Source organism: Scyliorhinus torazame, chromosome 12 (genome assembly GCF_047496885.1).
Source record: "Scyliorhinus torazame isolate Kashiwa2021f chromosome 12, sScyTor2.1, whole genome shotgun sequence".
Taxonomy (NCBI): Eukaryota; Metazoa; Chordata; class Chondrichthyes; order Carcharhiniformes; family Scyliorhinidae; genus Scyliorhinus; species Scyliorhinus torazame.
The window spans coordinates 26972358-26992427 of NC_092718.1; the positions used below are offsets into that span (position 1 = coordinate 26972358).

At 46.1% G+C, this 20070-nt stretch overlaps 1 protein-coding gene across 4 annotated transcripts in view; it reads left to right on the forward strand.

Moving 5' to 3' along the window:
• Positions 1–20070, forward strand: part of LOC140387461 (NT-3 growth factor receptor-like) — a 1104107-nt gene that overhangs the window by 495636 nt on the left and 588401 nt on the right. For all 4 annotated transcript variants that reach the window (XM_072470576.1, XM_072470577.1, XM_072470578.1 and 1 more), the window contains 2 exons: positions 9339–9480; positions 11883–12182. In XM_072470576.1, coding sequence (XP_072326677.1) covers positions 9339–9480; positions 11883–12182 — 442 coding nt within the window. The remainder of the gene's footprint in view (positions 1–9338; positions 9481–11882; positions 12183–20070) is intronic.

The window sequence follows — 20070 nt, forward strand, 5'->3', positions numbered from 1 at the left end:
CCATTACCCTCGCCCTCTCTATCCCAGAACAAGGATCGAGTCCCCCTCGTTCTCACATTTCACCCCACCAGCCTCTGTATGCAAATGAAATCCTCCGCCATTTTCGCCAACTCCAAAGTGATGCCAACACCAAACACATCTTCCCATCACTCCCTCTGTCAGCATTCCGCAGAGACCGTTCCCTCCCAGACAATCTAGTCCACTCCTCCACCATACCCAACATTTCTCCCATCACCCATGGCACCTTCCCATGCAATCGCAGAAGGTGTAACACCTGCCCCTTTACCTCTTCCATGCTTAACAACCCAGGCTGAAATCACACATTCCAGGTTAAGCAGCGTTTCACTTGCATCTCTTCCAATTTGGTCTCCTGCATTCGCTGCTCCCAATGTGGTCTCCTCTATATCGGAGAGACCAAACGCAGACTGGGTGATCGCTTTGCTGAGCATCTTCGGTCTGTGCGCATTCAGGACCCTGACCTTCCTGTTGCTTGCCATTTTAACAAAAGACCCTGCTCCCATGCCCACGTGTCTGTTCTTGGCCTGCTGCAATGTTGCAGTCAATCTCAACGCAAACTGGAGGAACGACATCTCATCTTCCGGTTCGGCACGCTACAGCCTTCCGGTCTCAACATCGAATTCAACAACTTCAGATGATCAGCTCTATCCCACCTCGACCCATTTGATTTCATTTCATTTTAACTGTCTTTTACCATTTCTTTCTTTCTTAATATATATTTAATTCCCCCCCCCCAATCTTATCCACCTTTCCTTCACCTTTCTCCTCTTTGCTTCCCCCTTCCCCACCCCCCACATCCTCTGATGTTAGTTTCCCTGCTGTTTAACCTTTCACATCTTTTGTCCTCTCTGGGGACTGCCATTAGCACTCTTTCCCCTTGGTTTCTGTGGCCATTAGCACCCGGTTCCCTGGGTTTCTGTGGCTACGACTCATCTTTCATTCTCAATCCATAGTATAAATATGTCCCACTTTCTCTGTCTGTTAGCTTTGACAAAGAGTCATCGGACTCAAAACGTTAGCTCTTTTCTCTCCTTACAGATGCTGCCAGACTTGCTGAGATTTTCCAGCATTTTCTCTTTCGTTTCAGATACCAGTATCCGCAGTAATTTGCTTTTATCCAGTAGGAATTAACGGATCTTTTTCCAAATGGCAGGCAGTGACTAGTGGGGTACTGCAGGGATTGGTGCTGGAACCCCAGTTATTCACAATACATATTAATGATTTAGATGAAGAAGCTAAATGTAATATCTCCAAATTTTCAGATAACAGAAAGCTGGGTGGGAGGGTGAGCTGTGAGGAGGATGCGGAGATGCTTCAGTATGATTTGGACAAGTTGAGTGAGTGAGCAAATACATAGCAGATGCATTATCTTACAGATAAATGTGAGGTTATTCATTTTGGTAGCAAAAACAGGAAGGCAAATTATTATCTGAATGGCTACAAATTAAGAGAGGGGAATGTGCAATGAGATCTGGTTTGATCTCAGCCTTGGGTGACTGTGTCGAATTAGCAAATTCACTCCGTGTCTGTGTGGGTTTCCTCTAGGTGCTCCGGTTTCCTCCCACAGAACAAAAGATGTGCAAGTTAGTTGGATTGGCCATGTTAAATAACCCCTTAGTGTCCAAAGATATAGGGTTAGAGCAATGCAGTGGCCTAGGTAGGGTGCTCTTTCAAAGGATCGGTGCAGACTCAATGAGCCAAATGGCCTCCTTCTGCACTATAGGAATTCTGTGGTTCTATGGTTCATTGTATACAGTGGCTGAAAGTAAGCATGCAGATGCAGCAGGCGGTAAAGAAGGCAAATGGTATGTCAGCCTTCATAGCGAGAGGATTTGAGGAGCAGGGATATTGCGCCACAATTGTACAGGGCATTGGTGAGACCACACCTGGAATATTGTGGGCAGTTTTGGTCTCCTTATCTGAGGAATGATGTTCTTGCCATAAAGGGAGTGCAGAGAAGGTTTACCAGACTGATTCCTGGGATGGCAGGATGGGCGTTTGAGGAAAGATTGAGTCAGTTAGGATTATATTTGCTGGAGTTTAGAAGAATGAGGTGAGATCTCATAGAAACAGATAAAATTCTAACAGGACTAGACAGGGTGGATGCAGGAAGGATGTTCCCGATGGTGGGAGAGTCCAGAACCATGGTCACAGTCTGAGGATACGGGGTAAACCATTTAGGACTGAGATGAGGAGAAATTTCTTCACCCAGAGCAAGGTGAGCCTGTGGAATTTACTATCATGGAAAGCAGTTGAGGCCAAAACAGTGTATGTTTTCAAGGAGTTTGATATAGCTCTTGGGGCGAAAAGGATCAAAGGATATGGGGGGAGAGCGAGAACAGATTATTGAGTTGTATGATCAGCCATGATCATAATGAATGGTGGAGCAGGCTTGAAGGGCCGAATGGTCTCCTGCTGCTATTTTCTATGTTTCAATGTTTAATTCAGCCTTGAAACAGGAAATCTAGTCTGAATATGTAAATTTAGTTAAATGAGTGTTACATCTTCACATACAAAGCAATGTTATGGCCGACATAAACGTGTATGTACAAAAAAAGGTGCATAGATCATCCAATAAATATCCCCTTATGCACAGGGTATGTTTAATGTTGCACAGGCCCGTAAACCATGTTTGTTCATGAATATAGATGAGGATGAAAGGGATCTAATTGGACTATTTATACCATTGGATTCAATTTAATCCTCTGTCCTTAATGTTTGTTAGATTACTTCATGTGAGGGAGGCCTTGTGTCTCAGTAGAAAGCTCCCCTACAACTGAACCAGAAACTCCGGGTCCATGTCCCACACTAGGACTTGTTGGCCGTGGAATTAGTATTCATGACCCAGTTCAACACTTGATATTCAGCCGACTACTCCTTCCAACACTTCCTCACTATTCCCCAAAGGAGCAGGAAAATGTGTGAAGATATGAAACAAAGAAAAATGTTCAAGCAAAAATGCCTCGGAGAATTTGACCCCTGAAGTTAGATGTTTATTGCCAGGGCTCCTTCAGGTCCTCCTAGAACAGGCCTCCCTTTCAGTCCTTGTAGTTGGTTTCAGTTAACATGAAATAAACACAGCTCATTTAAACACGGGTTATCAGCCATGCTGCCAATGTATGTGTCTAATGAGGCCTATATTTCAGCAGGGGTCAGATACAAGCTACAGCCTGATCTTCAAGTTACACATTAGAGCCCATTTTCTTGCTCTGGGTTTGCTACCCTATTGTATTGAGCCGTATACATTTCACCAGAAATTAATTAAATATTTTGGCGCTTCAATGGCATATTTTGACATTTAAAATCTCATTGCAAAACCAGGTAAATAACATGTCGCGCAGGACAAGTTGGAAAGCTGGGTAGATCCGTAAGGAGTGGTTATAATCGAAGAGAAAATGCTGGAAAATCTCAGCAAGTCTGGCAGCATCTGTAGGGAGATTAAAGAGCTAACGTTTTGAGTTCAGATGACCCTTTGTCAAGGCCTTTCCAGCATTTTCTCTTTGGTTTCAGGTTCCAGCATCTGCAGTAATTTGCTTTGATCCAGTGGTTATAATCTAGTTTGGGACTGAAAGGCCTGCAGGAAAGAGGCGGAGGGAATTCTGAGGAGGTCAACCCGCAGCTTTAGAATCACAGAATCCCTACAGTGCAGAAGGAGGCCACAGAGTCCGCAACGACCCTCTGAAAGAGCTCTGGGAAGGAAGGAATTTTGAGACAGAATTGATTTCGAGACAGTGAGGATGAGAGGAAAAGTATATCAGGCAGACTATTTGGAGCTCAGGAAGTGGGGGATACCAAAATGCAATGGGGAATGCATGGGGAATACCATGAATGGAAGAAAATTATTTAATTTGTTGTGTGCATGGTGGACCCGGGAACACAGGTACAAAACTAACAAGCATGGTTCTGTCAATAATCTTGCTCTGTTCTGAATTTTAATTGGAATACTGCCGTCTCTGAATCAGTAGATTGTGAATACGTATCTCATTCGAGGACTACAGATTATAATGTAGGCTTCATTCAAGATGCATCCAGACAGATATATGAACGGGCGGGCTACAGAGTGAAGTCGATCCTTGGAAAATAGGCGACAGGTTGAGATAAAGGATCTGGATCGGCGCAGGCTGGGAGGGCCGAAGGGCCTGTTCCTGTGCTGTAATTTTCTTTGTTCTTTGTTCTTGACACGTCTTCAAGGGTTTCCTCACATCCTTTACAAGACCCCCCCCCCCCCCTCAAATCACTTGTGAGCAAGGGAATCTCCGCATGCGGACTCCTACATCGTGTGCCGAAGGGCCTGTTCTGTGCTGTATTTTCTATGTTCTACCAGCTTCCACAGAAGCACATTCAATGCAAAAGGCTTATTATTGTGTTATGGATTTAATGAGTGATCATGGGAAAGGTCGAGGTGATTGCTTGCGATACAAAGTTGTCAGTATCCCATGGCATGTGTCTGTGGCCAACTGCTGATTTGAAATAATTTATAGAGTTGGGAGCCAGGATTTTATTTTTAAATCACTCAATAATGAGTTTCCCTTTGAATTATAGGACAGCCTGTGTTTTAATTAGGCTAATTTGGAGACATAAATTACTTCTAATTAACATAATTAATACATTTTCCATAATATAGACTCTCCTCTCCGTGTATTTTAAGGCCAGGATTTTTTTATCATTTGATGAAAATTTGCAAACATTTAAAATAATATTGTTTAGCACAAAGACTAATGCTCCCCTCCTGCTCGCTACTGATGGCAAATTGAACAGTACCATTATTTAATTGTTCTGCTGCGCTCTGCCACCTTCCATCCTAAGGCAAGATTCCCTTTTAATGCACTTTGAAGCATTTCTGTCCATCATCCAGTCCCACAAACTACCTGCAAAAGGCAGGTGATTTGATTCCACAATCCAAATAAACTAACAAATTGACTTGCCCATGCGAGTGGGCCAGAATAGTCCTGAAAGGTGGGGAATTGAGCCCAGAACACGCACTGGGTGTGTGCTGTTGTGACATGATGTGCACGTACCTTTGAAGGAGCATGTTTTAAACTGCTGTCAATCACTGCCACTTTGACAGGACATGATGTTGTAGCCCCATGACTCTGAGTCAGCCTCCAAGCAGCAGTGGTCGAGGTCAGAGATCTGCTCACAGCTACCCGCAGTGAATATTACGTGTGCACAGTATTATCTTCAAACTCAAGAACACACTTGATGGTGTCGCCAATCCTTGTGTCTGATAGGTGATCTGTTAAGTAAGTTGGTTCAACGTTGACTGCAACTGGATGCAGTGAAACTAGAAACAGGCTTCTGACACAGGAGATGGTATCCAACACTGTTTTATTGAACTTCCTGATTGCTGTACATAGTCTGCTGTAAGTTGACACTCTATCAATCTAACTGATAACCTCCTACTGGCTTGACCAGACTAACTCTCTACCTCATGGTGATAGTGCTCACTGGCTTGTGCACTCTTACTATCTCAGTAGCTGTAGCCTGTAGAGAGAGAGAGAGTCTTAATGCCCTGTGTACTTTATAGTGGTGGTGTCCTGTCTGGTGATTGGTTGTTATGTGTCATGTGTGTTCATTGGTTATCCTTTGTGTCAATCACTGCCTGTCTGCATCTCATCATATACATGAGTGGACAATAGGTACATTTACATTGAAGAAAAGAGGAAGATAACGTGTGAGAACAGACCCAGGGTGTGTGCGAGCAGGTCTCGTGTGCGTAAGGAAAGGTGTATGTGAGAGCAGGCTGGGGATGTGTGAGATAGCACTTGGAGTGTGTGAGAAAGGGCTTGAGTGAGAACTGGGCCCTGAAGGGGTCTGTGTGAGAACGGGTCATGGGTATGTGAGCATAAAGACCAACGTGGAAGGAAATCTGGCCAATGAGACTGACCCTGGAGTATAGGAGAGCAGATTTAATGTGGAGCCTGTGGCGTTCTGTTGCTCCACACTGGAAGAGTGAGATTCAAATTTTTAATGTGCTGACGGATAGCATGAATGGAAGAAAATGATTTAATTTGGTGTGTGCATGGTGGACCCGGGACACAGGTACAAAACTAACAAGCATGGTTCTGTCAATAATCTTGCTCTGTTCTGAATTTTAATTGGAATACTGCCGTCTCTGAATCAGTAGATTGTGAATACCTATCTCATTCTAGGACTAAAGATTATAATGTAGGCTCCATAATAGTGTTGCGCCCGTGTTTGAATGAGAAGTTGGACCTAGGTTCCTTCTGCCTGCTCAAGTTGGCGTTAATTAAAAGGGGCTTCCTGAAGAAAAAAAACCTACTGTGGTTCAAAAGCAGTGAATTCCATCCTCATAGTTCCTGGGCTGGATTCTCCGATCACCAAAATCGCATTTGGCGACGTGCCAGAGAATCCAAATTCCCGACAGAATCGGGGACGGCGTAGCTTCCGCGATGCTCCGCCCCCCCTTCAAAGCGGCGTTCTCTCCGAGTACGCCACGCCACGCGTTCACGGCTTCAGGCTATTTCCTGAAGCTCCGCCCCCGACCGGCCGAGTTCCCGACGGCGTTGGTCTCTCATGGTCTCACCCGTCGGGAACTCAGCGGGCTCAGTCCAGCACCGCCACGGTCGGGGGAGGGCCGACCCGCGGGCAGGGGAGGACATTATTCGGGGCTGGGGGCATTGTGGTGGGGCGGTCCAGGGTGCACGAGCCGGCCGAAGCGGGGGGACTATTTTGCGGGCCGGGTTCCGTGAGCGGCATCCGCCATGAATCACGGCGCAGCCGCTGCAGGCCGCCAGCGTGCGCATGCGCGGCCACAGACCCAGCAATTCTCCAGGCCATATCGGCAGCTAGAGCCGGATGCTCGAAGCTTCCTTCCTGCTAGCCCCCCACAAAACAGGGAATCGGTGGCCATTTTGCGCCAGTTTTCCTGGGCCATTCCCACGCCGGCGTGGGGACATAGTCTCCAAACCGGAGAATCCAGCCCCATATTTTTTAGACACCCGACAATAGTACGCTTAATATATTTCAGACAGTAAAAAGCTATAAAGGACAGATGGAGGCCATTTGGCTCATCATCATAATAATAATCTTTATTGTCACATGTCAGCTTACAGTTACACAGCAATGAAGTTACTGTGAAAATCCCCTCGTCGCCACACTCCAGCGCCTGCTGGGGTCCACAGAGGGAGAATTCAGAATGTCCAAATTACCTAACAGCAAGTCTTTCGGGACTTGTGGGAGGAAACCAGAGCGCCTGGAGGAAACCCACACAGACATAGGGAGAACGTACAGACTCCGCACAGAGTGACCAAGCGGGAATCGAACCTGGGACCCTGGCGCTGTGAGGCAACTGTGCTAACCACTGTGCTACCGTGCCATCCATCGTATCCATGATAGCTTTTTACGAGAGCTAACCTTTCTGTCTTCTCTTGGCCTGTACCTTCCTTTTAAATATTCCTTCAAATATATGCATCCAATGTTCCTTTCAGAGATCCAGCAAGTACTCCTCGGGCATACCAGCATTCCCACGTCCCAGAAACTCGCCAGGAAAACAAATACCTGCCGTGGCACTCGGCAATAATTTTGACACAAATGTGTCGCAAGTGCATCTCATAGGATGCTCATAACTAACCCTGTTGTCTGAGACGTTAGCTGATTTAACAGTTTGTGGGGAAGCCAAGGATGTAATGACTACCGACGTGTACCCTTACCAATTGTGTCCATTGCGATTTCAGCCACTCACAATGCTTAAAATACCCAATCAAATTCCTACAAAGGTCAACAGGAGCCTGCAGTGGTCATTTCAGAGCCAAGAGACTGCTAATTTTTGTATTGATTTTTCCTCTACAGTTTTAACACGTGATCGACATCTTTGTCTTTTGCTGCTTAACCTGAAACCTGGAGTTTCACTTTTTCTTTGTCGATTTGCGTTTATCGAAGAGACAGACAATGCCTCTGCAATGACTGCCTGAGATCTGGTAAATTACAGTTTAGAAGTCATGTCGCACCTGCCCTGACATCTGACGTTATCATTAAAAACAGATCCCTGACTAGATACAGATGAGCATCCTTCTCCAGAATGGAGTGACCACTCCATTTCCTGAGCTGCTATGCTCTCTCTCAATGAGATTGTCTAATTAATCCGATTGCACTGCCCCCCTCTATCTATGCACCACCATCTCCCCAGGCTGCATCCCTTCTACACTGAAGAGCAAAGCACAACCACACAGTGGGACTTGGTGTCACTGTCACTTGCGCACTCATGGAAGCGGATTATGTGGTTCCCAGTGGAGTTCGAGTAATTACATCTTCTCTACAAAGTCGGCACCTGGATGAATGATCAAAAAGATAATTAAGTGATTATTTGGCATGTTGGAGAGTGAACGACTGGAATTGCATCAAATGTTTGGAAAGTTTTATCCTTGACAGAGAAGAAACAGTGCCCTGGTGTTCGGATGATGATTTCAAACTGCGTCACGTCCCTGGAAATATTGCATCTCTTGTCCTTGGGATTCCCAATACAATACACACAACACAATGTTATACAGCACTCACTTGACACCACTGTATTCTGATCAGCTTGGCCAACAGGAACCATGTGGCTGTCAAGGAATGCGGTCAAAGTAGCGGGTTCCGCACAGATCCTACTGATGTTAACTAGCTACCACTCTGCATACTGGTATTCTGACTGGCTGACTGACAGTCTGAGTAAGGTCTGAAAGTGAAACTTTTCTGAGTACTGATTTTCCCAAGCCATGACCAGACTCGGTTAAATGTGTACAACATTGCCACCTCCCAGCATCAAGAACCTGTCCACCTGTCATGCAGAAGGTCCAACCTTGCAGGAGGCTCCGTGAGGAAAGGTGGTGGGGGCTGAGGGATGGTGCAGTGTTTGCTCAGAGAAAGAGATGGAAATTCGGAAAATGAATGGGGGCAGGATGAGCTCCAGTACTTGCTGGGTGCCAACCTACGAATGGCATCCAAGAGGATGGCTCTCTGTGCAAGAGTGAGGAGTAATGCGTCATGGAGGAGACCAGTATGAGTGTGAAGTTAACCTGCATCATCCAATGCAGCCTCGAATGTCCTTAAGAATATCTTGGGCTCAGGTAGACAGGCTCTGTTTTCTAAAATGTGTCTAAGTGGCAATGCCTGGGAAAAAAAACAAGTGACTGCTTGAATTGTTAATTTCTGTCAGAGACAAACTCGTGGGAAATGTGTCAACTCTACCCAAGGCATCTTTTCTTTCGTCCTCAATAATTATTCCCACCGATTGCCTGGATTTTCTGGGTCTCCTGTGTTTGAGAGATCAGGCTGGAGATATTCATTTTCTTTCTTCTCTCTCTCTCTCTCTCTGCCAGACCAACAATAATCTGACAACAGTCTCAGCTGTAAACCTGACCCTATTTAATGTTGATCAGGAGGATAACGGAAAGCTGTTGACATGCATTGCAGAGAATGTGGTGGGGATGACGAATGCCTCGGTTCTGTTACATGTTTACTGTAAGTACAATTTCAATAACAGCTTATTCCTGTAAATAGCCATGGACAGAGTCCCAAGATCCAGTGCCAAGTTTGAGGAGAGTCAAATAACTGAATCTAGGTGGGGGAAGTTTCAGGTATCACGGGTGTGCTTGAAGGGAGAAAGGTTTACAGAGTGGAATTAATTGCATAATTCTTTCAAAGAGCCAACACAGGTGCGATGGGCCAAATGGCCTCCTTTTGTCCTGTTTGATGCAATGGCCATGATCTTTTAAGTCATTGGGGCCTTTTTAAAATGTCTTTGTCATAGGCAGTCCGTCGGAGTTGAGGATGATTTACTTTCACATTAAAAACGAGTTCTTAGGTGACTGAGGAGTCCAATGTGTGACCGGCAGTCTCTGTCACAAGTCGGGCAGACGGTGGTTGGGGGAGTGGGTGGGTGGGTGCCCGGGTGGGTGGGTGAGGTGTCCAGGTTGCCACGCATTCCTTTCGTTGTTGATGCTCGACCGCAACTAGCTCTCGGCGATGAAACCCGAGGTGTCTAACTCATTCCTGGATGCTTTTCCTCCACTTTGGGTGATCCTGGGCTAGGGAATCCCAGATATCAGTGGGGTGTTGTGCTTTTTCAAGGAGGCTTTGAGAGTGTCCTTGAAATATTTCCTCTCGTGTCTCGTGTCAGGCATGTGGACGATGTGGCCCGCCCAGCGGAGCTGACCAACTGTGGTCAACCCTTCGATGCTGTGGAGATTGGCCTGAGTGAGAACACTAACAAAGAACGGAGGGTTCATCCCTGGATGGTCTCGAATGACCAACAGCCAAATGCGCAAACCAATTTCATAGAATTTACAGTGCAGAAGGAGGCCATTCGGCCCATCGCGTCTGCACCGGCCCTCGGAAAGAGCACCCTACCTAAGCCCACACCTCCACCCTATCCCCATAACCCAGTAACCCCACCTAACCTTTTGGGGACACTCAGGGCAATTTATCATGGCCAATCCACCTAACCTGTACATCTTTGGACTGTGGGAGGAAACTGGAGTACCCGGAGGAAACCCACGCAGACACAGGTAGAACGTGCAGACTCCGCACAGACACTGACCCAAGCCAAGAATCGAACCAACGAAAGGAATGCGTGGCAACCTGGACACCTCACCCACCCACCCGGGCACCTAAGTTTGCAGACGACACAAAGGTTGGTGGAATTGCGGATAGCGATGAGGACTGTCTGAGGATACAGCAGGATTTAGATCGTCTGGAGACTTGGGCGGAGAGATGGCAGATGGAGTTTAACCTGGACAAATGTGAGGTAATGCATTTTGGAAGGGCTAATGCAGGTAGGGAATATACAGTGAATGGTAGAACCCTCAAGAGTATTGAAAGTCAAAGAGATCTAGGAGTACAGGTCCACAGATCACTGAAAGGGGCTACACAGGTGGAGAAGGTAGTCAAGAAGGCATACGGCATGCTTGCCTTCATTGGCCGGGGCATTGAGTATAAGAATTGGCAAGTCATGTTGCAGCTGTATAGAACCTTAGTTAGGCCACACTTGGAGTATAGTGTTCAATTCTGGTCGCCACACTACCAGAAGGATGTGGAGGCTTTAGAGAGGGTGCAGAAGAGATTTACCAGAATGTTGCCTGGTATGGAGGGCATAAGCTATGAGGAGCGATTGAATAAACTCGGTTTGTTCTCACTGGAACGAAGGAGGTTGAGGGGCGACCTGATAGAGGTATACAAAATTATGAGGGGCATAGACAGAGTGGATAGTCAGAGGCTTTTCCCCAGGGTAGAGGGGTCAATTACTAGGGGGCATAGGTTTAAGGTGAGAGGGGCAAAGTTTAGAGTAGATGTACGAGGCAAGTTTTTTACGCAGAGGGTAGTGGGTGCCTGGAACTCACTACCGGAGGAGGTAGTGGAGGCAGGGACGATAGGGACATTTAAGGGGCATCTTGACAAATATATGAATAGGATGGGAATAGAAGGATACGGACCCAGGAAGTGTAGAAGATTGTAGTTTAGTCGGGCAGTATGGTCGGCACGGGCTTGGAGGGCCGAAGGGCCTGTTCCTGTGCTGTACATTTCTTTGTTCTTTGTTCTTTGACCCTGGCGCTGTGAAACAACTGTGATAACCACTGTGCTGCCGCCCAATTGCACCACAGAGACTCATATCGCTTGAGTTTAAATTCCATTAACTACCATGGTGGGATATGAGCCTGTATCACAGAGCATTTGTTTGGTACTCTGATTATGAGTAAAGTAACATTATCACTATGCAACCATCTCCCTACGAGCCTTAGTGATGATCAGACAGCACAACTATGATCAGGAGAAATACAGAATCGGGTGCAGGCATTGTATCAACCCTTAACTGAATTGTTTCTGAATTGTAATGAGCTTATGTGCTTTTCTTTTTGCATTTCCAGTTCCTCCCGATATTAAAGAGCTAACAGAGCCTGAACAGCGACACATGCACTGCATTCAGTTCACCGTCTATGGCAACCCCTTGCCCACCATTCACTGGCTGCACCGGGGCCACCGGCTGAATGAGACTGACTACATCAAAACCAAGGTCTATGATGAGTCCACGGACTGGCTCCATGGCTGCTTGCTCTTCGATAAACCCACCCACTATAACAACGGCAACTACACACTCGTGGCAGAAAATGACTTGGGAACTGATTCGGAGACGGTCTACGCACATTTTCTGGGCATCCCATTTCCTGGTACGTACCCTAACTGTTTTCATTATGCGTCCTGGGACACAGAAAAAGGCCGAGGCTCCAGGACAACTTTGGCTTGACCACTGGGGCTCATAAAGATAGGAAGAGATCTTCCATTGGTCCATGGGGGCACATAGCTGCGTAACAGGCCCAACTCTACCAGTCTACCAACCACAAGGTTGAATAGTGAGGTTGATGAGGGGGAAAAGGAGATTTCTTCAAAGCCTGTTTTCAGGGCAGGAAATTAGATAGGAGTTTGTGCTGCTGCAGGAGAGGTTACAGAGATGATCCCTCTGCCCAGGAACAGGTGAGTCTGCAGGTGGCAGGACCTGGCAAATTGCATTACGATCAGTTTTAATATAAATCTCTGCTAGAAATTGCAAATTAAGTACCGTCATTCTGATTCCATAATAATTTAAGTGTGAAAATCCTTTATTTTCAGTGGAAGAATAATTAAAATCAATGTTTTGCACATCATAAATAATTATACGAACAGATGCAACAACCTTGATGAAATTTTTGAAATAATATGAGTTATGAAGTAAATTTCTTGGTATTTGCTGTATTCAGGGTTGATCTTATCACCTTAGTTATCAGGGGAAACGTGCCACTGAACTAAGTCAATGCAACCTGACTAGAGTGAGTGCAGCAGACCAAAGCTTTCTGATCAGAACCTGGACTCTGCTTGGAGAGACTACCAGTAGAAAGAGATTGGTTATAATCGTTTGTTGGGGAGCGTCTAAGACCAAAGTTCCTGAACTCCCAGTGGATTTACACATCCGCGACATGTACATTTGAGGTCAGCTCAGTTCTTAAATTTAAAGAGTTTGTATTTTTGAAAATATTTCAACATTATTCATTTGGAATTTGTTGCCGTGGGTTTCTCCGGGTGCTCCGGTTTCCTCCTACAAGTCCCGTAGGACGTGCTTGATAGGTGGATTGGAAATTCTGAATTGTCCCTCAATGTACCGGAACAGGTGCCGGACTACGGCGACTAGGGGATTTTCACAGTAACTTCATTGCAGTGTTAATGTAAGTCTACTTGTGAGACTTTTAACAATTATTATTGTCATCTTTTGGCACATTATTCACCAAACAGAAACTACGAAGAACAGTATGTTTCAGTGAATTATTTTTGATTTTTTGTTCAATAAAAGGAATACAATTTGTTAAATTGCTGACCGCACATAGATAGGTTGGTAAGTAAGTGGTGAAGAGGACATAAGGAGGTCAAGAAGGAATAGCGATAGGTTAAGTCAGTGGGCAAAGGCCTGGGAAATGGAGCACCATTTTGAGAAAATGTGAAATTGTGCATTTTGGCTGGAAACATTTTTAAAAATAGCATATTATCTAAATTGTCAGAGATTTCAGAGCTCTGAGATGCAGAGAAATCTGGGTTCCTGAGTGCATGAATCACAAAAGGCTAGTATGCTGGTATAGCAAGTAATCAGGAAAGCCAATAGACAAAGATAATAAACAATGCTATTGTTTATTGTGAGGGGAATTGAATACAAAAGTAGAGAAGTTATGCTTCAGCTATATGTGGCATTTGTGATACCACATTTTGAGTACTGTGTACAGTGTTGGCCTCTTTATCTAAGGAAGGATGTAAGTGTTTTAGAAGCAGAGGAGGTTTATTAGAGTAATATCTGGAATGAGTGGATTATTTTGTGAGAAAAGGTTTGACAGTCTAGGCTTGATTTTAGAAAAATATGAGATCCTGAGGGGGCTTGACAAGGTGGATGTGGCAAGGATGCTTCCTCGTGTGGGGCAATCTAAAGCAAAAAGCTATTTAAAAATAAGGGACCACCGATTTAAGAACGAGACAAAGAGAAATCCTTTCTCTCAATGTGACATTATCATAAATGTAAGAATTGCAAGGGTTAATGAAATGTCTAGATCAGCCACTAGAAGGAGCTAGAGTTACAAGTATATAAGACATTGATGCTAAGCCTTGTGGGTGAGAGAAAAGTGAAGGAGATAGCTAGAGTACAGACTGAAGGAAAGATAGTGTGAGTGAGAGCAGATCATAGTTTATAATAGTGCAGAGATTAGTAGCATATGAGTGCAGATTATATGTTAATTATCAACTGTGTATAATATAGGAGTGTCGAGTCCAATTAAGTGGTGTGAATAAATTTATAGTTTTGCTCAAGTTAAAGCTATTTTGTGGTCTTTGTGAACACTACGCCAATCAGCCTGAATATAGCAACACAAAAAACACCACACTAAGAGGGACGTGAGTCTTTGGAACTCTCTTCCTGAAAAGGTGATAGAAGCAGAGCCTTTCAATATTTATCAGGAAGAGGTAGAGTCTTGACAAGCAAGGGCCTGAAAGGGGGTAGGCAGGAATGTGGACTTGAGGTTACAATCAGAGCAGGCATGAATGTCGGAGCAGGCTCGAGGGTTCAAGCTGGCTCTTGCTCTCACCTTGTATGTTAAACAAGAATTGTGAGTTTTTATGTACTGGACTTTTTCAAATCTTGCTTGGAACAAGTTAAGGTTTTGCAGTACACACATAACATGTAAGAATAGGGCAGCCAGAGGGCAGCATGGTAGCAGTGTGGATAGCACAATTGCTTCACAGCTCCAGGGTCCCAGGTTCGATTCCAGCTTGGGTCACTGTCTGTGTAGAGTCTGCACATCCTCCCCGTGTGTACGTGGGTTTCCTCCGGGTGCTCCGGTTTCCTCCCACAGTCCAAAGATGTGCAGGTTAGGTGGATTGGCCATGATAAATTGCCCTTAGTGTCCAAAATTGCCCTTAGTGTTGGGTGGGGTTACTGGGTTATGGGGATAGGGTGGAGGTGTTGACCTTGGGTAGGGTGCTCTTTCCAAGAGCCGTTGCAGACTCGATGGGCCGAATGGCCTCCTTCTGTAAATTGAAAATTCACTGTAAATTCTATGTATAACACAGGTATATTATGCATATATGTGCGTGGATGCAGAGCGCACAGATACCCCAGGTGCGGGTGGGCGAGTATGTATTTGTATATAGCCCAGGTATGTGTTGTACACTTATCAATGTACACAGCAGAGGACGCTTGTCGAGGTTATCATGCCTTGAACGATGTGTAATCAGCTGGGCTGAATTTGAAATCAATCACTAAAATTATTAGCAACTATCACACAGTTGCATAATTGCGTTCCTTTCCCACATGATCTGGTCTGTGTATTTTTTAATCTTGCAGAATGCCTGAAGTAAGGTTCTTTGAGTTCCTTTTAATTTCCTGTCAGACAGATATAATGTATCACGCTTCAGTATCTGCAAAGAGGACAAATGCAGTGGCAGTGAACTTCATTTACTGAAAGTGAAACTTTCATCAATGCTGCTCTAGTTTGAGCACAGGCTGCAGAAATGTTTTTCCTTGATAGTCTCAGTGGATTTGTCCCTAATTGGTTCTGGATGAGTTACCTCACATTTTTACCGAGTCATTAACAGACCCTTTACCTCAACAGTAAGGCTTCATTACTTGTGTCTCAGATTGGCGTTTTCGAAAATTCATTTGCGTATTACAGTGTCTGGCAGTGAATTGAATGTCATGTCCAGAAGATCATCTTGAGTCCACATCAGAGTCAAGCTCCTCTCCCAGAGAGTTGATGATACAATATTGAGATTGTAGATGGACTGTGTCTGCCCTCTCCGTCTCTGTGACCTGACTCTTGTTAATTAATAAAGTGACTCGGAGATAGAAACATCAAAGCATAGAAAATAGGAGCAGAGGTAGACTATTCGGCCCTTCGAGCCTGCTCCGATATTCAGTATGATCGTGGGAGACCTTCCATCTTAACATTATTGGCCCTGACTCAACTTGACGCCTTCAGAGTCTAGAAATCTATTTCCTTCTTAAACGTATTCAGTGATTTGGCCTCCAGCCTTCTGTGGTTGAGAATTCCACAGGTTTCCCATCCACTGAATGAAGAGGTTTCTCCTTGTCTCAGTCCGAAATGGCCTAGCCTGTATCGAAGACTGTGACTCTTTGTTCTGAACCCTCCCTCCAGCAGAGCAGCCCCCCTACCCCACCCTGTGCCCTTTTAAAATAGAGGTGACACTGTTTGGGGACTCTACTCCACGCAGTGCCAAAACAAAGCAGCTTGACCATTTCCTCCAGGAGTATTGTACTGCTCCCATCTGGAACCAAACTGGCACTTGCCCTCAAGTTACACTCACATGTTTGCGCCTGTGTAAGTTAGAAACTATAACTGAATGCTGGTATCAAAAGCCTCAGGAGCCCAAAGGAGGAAACAGTCCAGCAGCCATATTCTGAAGCAACCCAGGTGGATCTGTTCTTCAGTGCATCAGACAGGTTACTGAGGTTACTTCATCCAGTGGTGAAGAAGTAATGCTTACAGCATCTCCCAACTCTAAGCTAACTGGCAGTCATTAGGATAGTGATGTATTCCGATCTTCATTTTCCCATCAGCAGTTTCTTTCTAGATACGAACGTAAAGGCGTCACGGTGGCACAGTGGTCAATGTCGTGTTAGGTACACTGGTATAACACTGGCTGCAACTGGATGCAGCATCGATCAAAAAGATACTCCAGACCTTGAAGTTAGTTCAATCTGATTTATTGAACCTGTCACACAGTTAGCACAGTTCTCTGTGAGTTCAACTCTCTGCTAACGTAAGTGTGGTTACTCTGTCTGACTGAACCAGACTAGCTCTTAGCCACGTGGTGGGGGTGTGAGATTGTAACAACACCCTTGACTGACTCTAGATGTTCATCAGTGGAAACAGGCGGAGTGTGAGTGCCTCATGTCTTTTATAGTCTGATCCCACCCCTGAGTGTCCTGCCTGCTTATTGGTCATGTCCTGTTCTCTGTCTCTATTAGCTGCTTGTCTGTATATCATTATGTCCGCATATCATGACAGTTAGCACTGCTGCCTCACAGTGCTACAGGATCCCAGTTCGATCCCAGCCTCGGGTGACTGTGTGGAGTTTGCACGTTTCTCCCCATGTCTGCGTGCGTTTCCTCCGAGTACTCCAGTTTCCTGTCACAGTCCAAAGATTTGCAGGTTAAGTGGATTGGCCATGATCAATGCACAGGGTTACAGGAATAGGGCAGGGCAGTGGGCTTAGGTAGAGTGCTCTTTCGGAGGGTAAGTGCAGATTCAATGGGCTGAATAGCCTACTTCTGCACTGTAGGCATTCCATATTCCACAAGAAATAGAAACGAGTAGACCACAAGGCCCAAAACTGTTCTTTCATCCAATATGATCATGGCTGATCTTCTGTCTCAATCCACTTTCTCGCCCACTCACCATATTCTTGTGTATCCCGGCTTTAAATGTGTTCCACGATGGGGCATCCACAACCCTCTGGGGTAGAGAATTACAAAGGCTCACAAACCTGTGGGTGATGAAATTTCCCCTCAGCTCAGTCCTAACTGATCGACTCCTGGGGCGGGATTCTCCCATACCCGGCGGGGAAGGGGTCCGGCGGGACAGAGTGGCGTGAACCACTCCGGCGTCGGGCCGCCCCAAAGGTGCAGAATCCTCCGCACCTTCAGGGGCTAGGCCCACTCCGGAGTGGTTGGCGCCTCGCCGGCCGGCGGGATAGGGGCCTGGCGCCATGCCAACCGGCGCATGTGCGGGAGCGCCAGCACATGCTGGCATCATCCCCGCGCATACGCACATGGAGTCACTTCCGCACTGGGAATGGCAGATGACCACGGCCTCCGGTGCGGAAGGAATAGATTGCCCCCCACGGCACAGGCCCACCCGTGGATCGGTGGGCCCCGACCGTGGGCCAGGCCACCGTGGGGGCACCTCCCAGGGCCAGATTCCCCCCGTGACCCCCCATGAACCCCGGAGCCCGCCCGCGCCGCCAGGTCCCGCCGGTAAGGGACCAACTCCAATTTACGCCAGCGATACCGGCATAGAATGGGCGGGACTTTGGCCCATCGCGGGTCGGAGAATCCGGTCAGCCCCGGGGCCCATTGAGTTGCGCCAGACCCCGCCATTCTCCGAGGCGGGCGGCACCGGTTTTTGAGGGGGCGGGAGAATTGGGAGGATGGCGGGGGCGGGATTCACGCCGTCCCCCGGCGATTCTCCTACCCGGCGGGGGTCGGAGAATCCCGCCCTTTATCCTGAGACTGCACCCCTGGTCAATTTAAACACGTTACACATGTGTTCTTTATGTTATGCTTGCTATGTGCATGTGCAGCATGTGCACTGGATGTATGCTGTTTGTGAAGAAAGAACAAAGAACAATAGAGCACAAGAACAGGCCTTTCCGCCCTCCAAGCCTGCGCTGACCATGGTACCTGCCTAAACTAAAACCGTATGCACTTACGGAGTCCGTATCCTTCCATTCCCACCCTATTCATATATTTGTCTACATGCCCCTTAAATGCCGCTATCGTACCTGCTCCCACCACCTCCCCAGGCAGCGCGTTCCACATATTTACCACTCTCTGTGTAAAAAACTTGCCTCGCATGTCTGTTCTGAACTTTTGCCCAAGCGCTTTAAACCTATGTCCCCTAGTACTTGACACTCCTACCCTAGGAAAGAGCATCTGACTATCCACTCTGTCCATGCCACTCTTAATCTTGTCGACCTCTATCAGATCCCACCTCAACCTCCGTCATTCCAGTGAGAACAGACCGAGTTTATCTCACCTCTCCACATAGCTAATGCCCTCCATACCAGGCAACATCCTAGTAAACCACTTTTGTACCTGGTCCAAAGCATCCACATCCTTCTGGTAGTGGGGCGACCAGAAAGGTACACAATATTCCAGATGAGGCCTAATTAAGGTCCTGTGGTTTATATCTATGCTGCAGCTACAATTTCTAGACTTGTCCTCGTTCCAGGCACATTTCAGGAAACTACTAAAACCAGAAAGAAGTGAGAGCTTTCCTTCCTTCAGAGAAAAGGATTCACTAATTAGCCATTAATGTTATAAATTGCTGTTTGATTTTTTTATGCTTATATGCCCCCTAATATTTTAATTATAATTTTGAAATGAATCCGAGTGCTGCTGACAAATTCTCATTAAAGTGAGTTTCAGCGAGCAGACAACTTATTTACAAGTTAATTATGTCAGTTTCATGACTTGCCTCAATAAGTGATTTAGCAGAGAGAGCTAAGGCACAACTTGGGATCCGAGGTTATGTTATGGTTCCAGACAAGAAACCCAATTTTGGTTAAGATTCTGGATTAGAACCCAACGATTTGCATTTGGTAAAACTGTGAGGAAATGTTACTGCACCACAGGATAAATAAAATTCCGACAGTGTAGAAGGAGGCCATTCGGCCCTACGAGTCTGCACTGACCCTGCAAAAGAGCTCTTCACCCAGGTCCACTCCCCCGCCCTATCCCCGCAACCCCACCTAACCAGCACATCTCTGCACACTAAGGGGCAATTTTATCATGGCCAATCCACCATGCCTGCACATCTTTGGACTGTGGGAGGAAACCGGAGCACCCGGAGGAAACCCAGGCAGACACGGTGAGAAAGTGCAAATGCCACACAAACAGTCACCCAAGGCCGGAATTGAAGCCCGGTCCCTGGCACTGTGAAGCAGTAGCGCCAACCACTGTGCTGCCCAGGAGTCATAACACTGACTGGTAGACAGCTTTTATTTTTAAACAACTTTAATTTGAACACATAATTACGCACATTAGCAACAAAGAAATAGCTTTCCAATTAACAGATACAACATCTTAACTTGTTTCCTGAAATCTGCCTCTACATTCTAATTAAGCAACCCATATATTTCAAATATCACTTGCATATAAAGTTAGCAACCAGGTTTTACTTGCTTATCTTGGTGCAGAGTCATTGGAGAGAAAACTTTTTTTTTAGGACCAAAACCTTCTGCTCAGCTTAGAGCCCTGGAAGCAACCCTCTTTATCAGACAGACCTGGCCCGCTTCCATTACCTA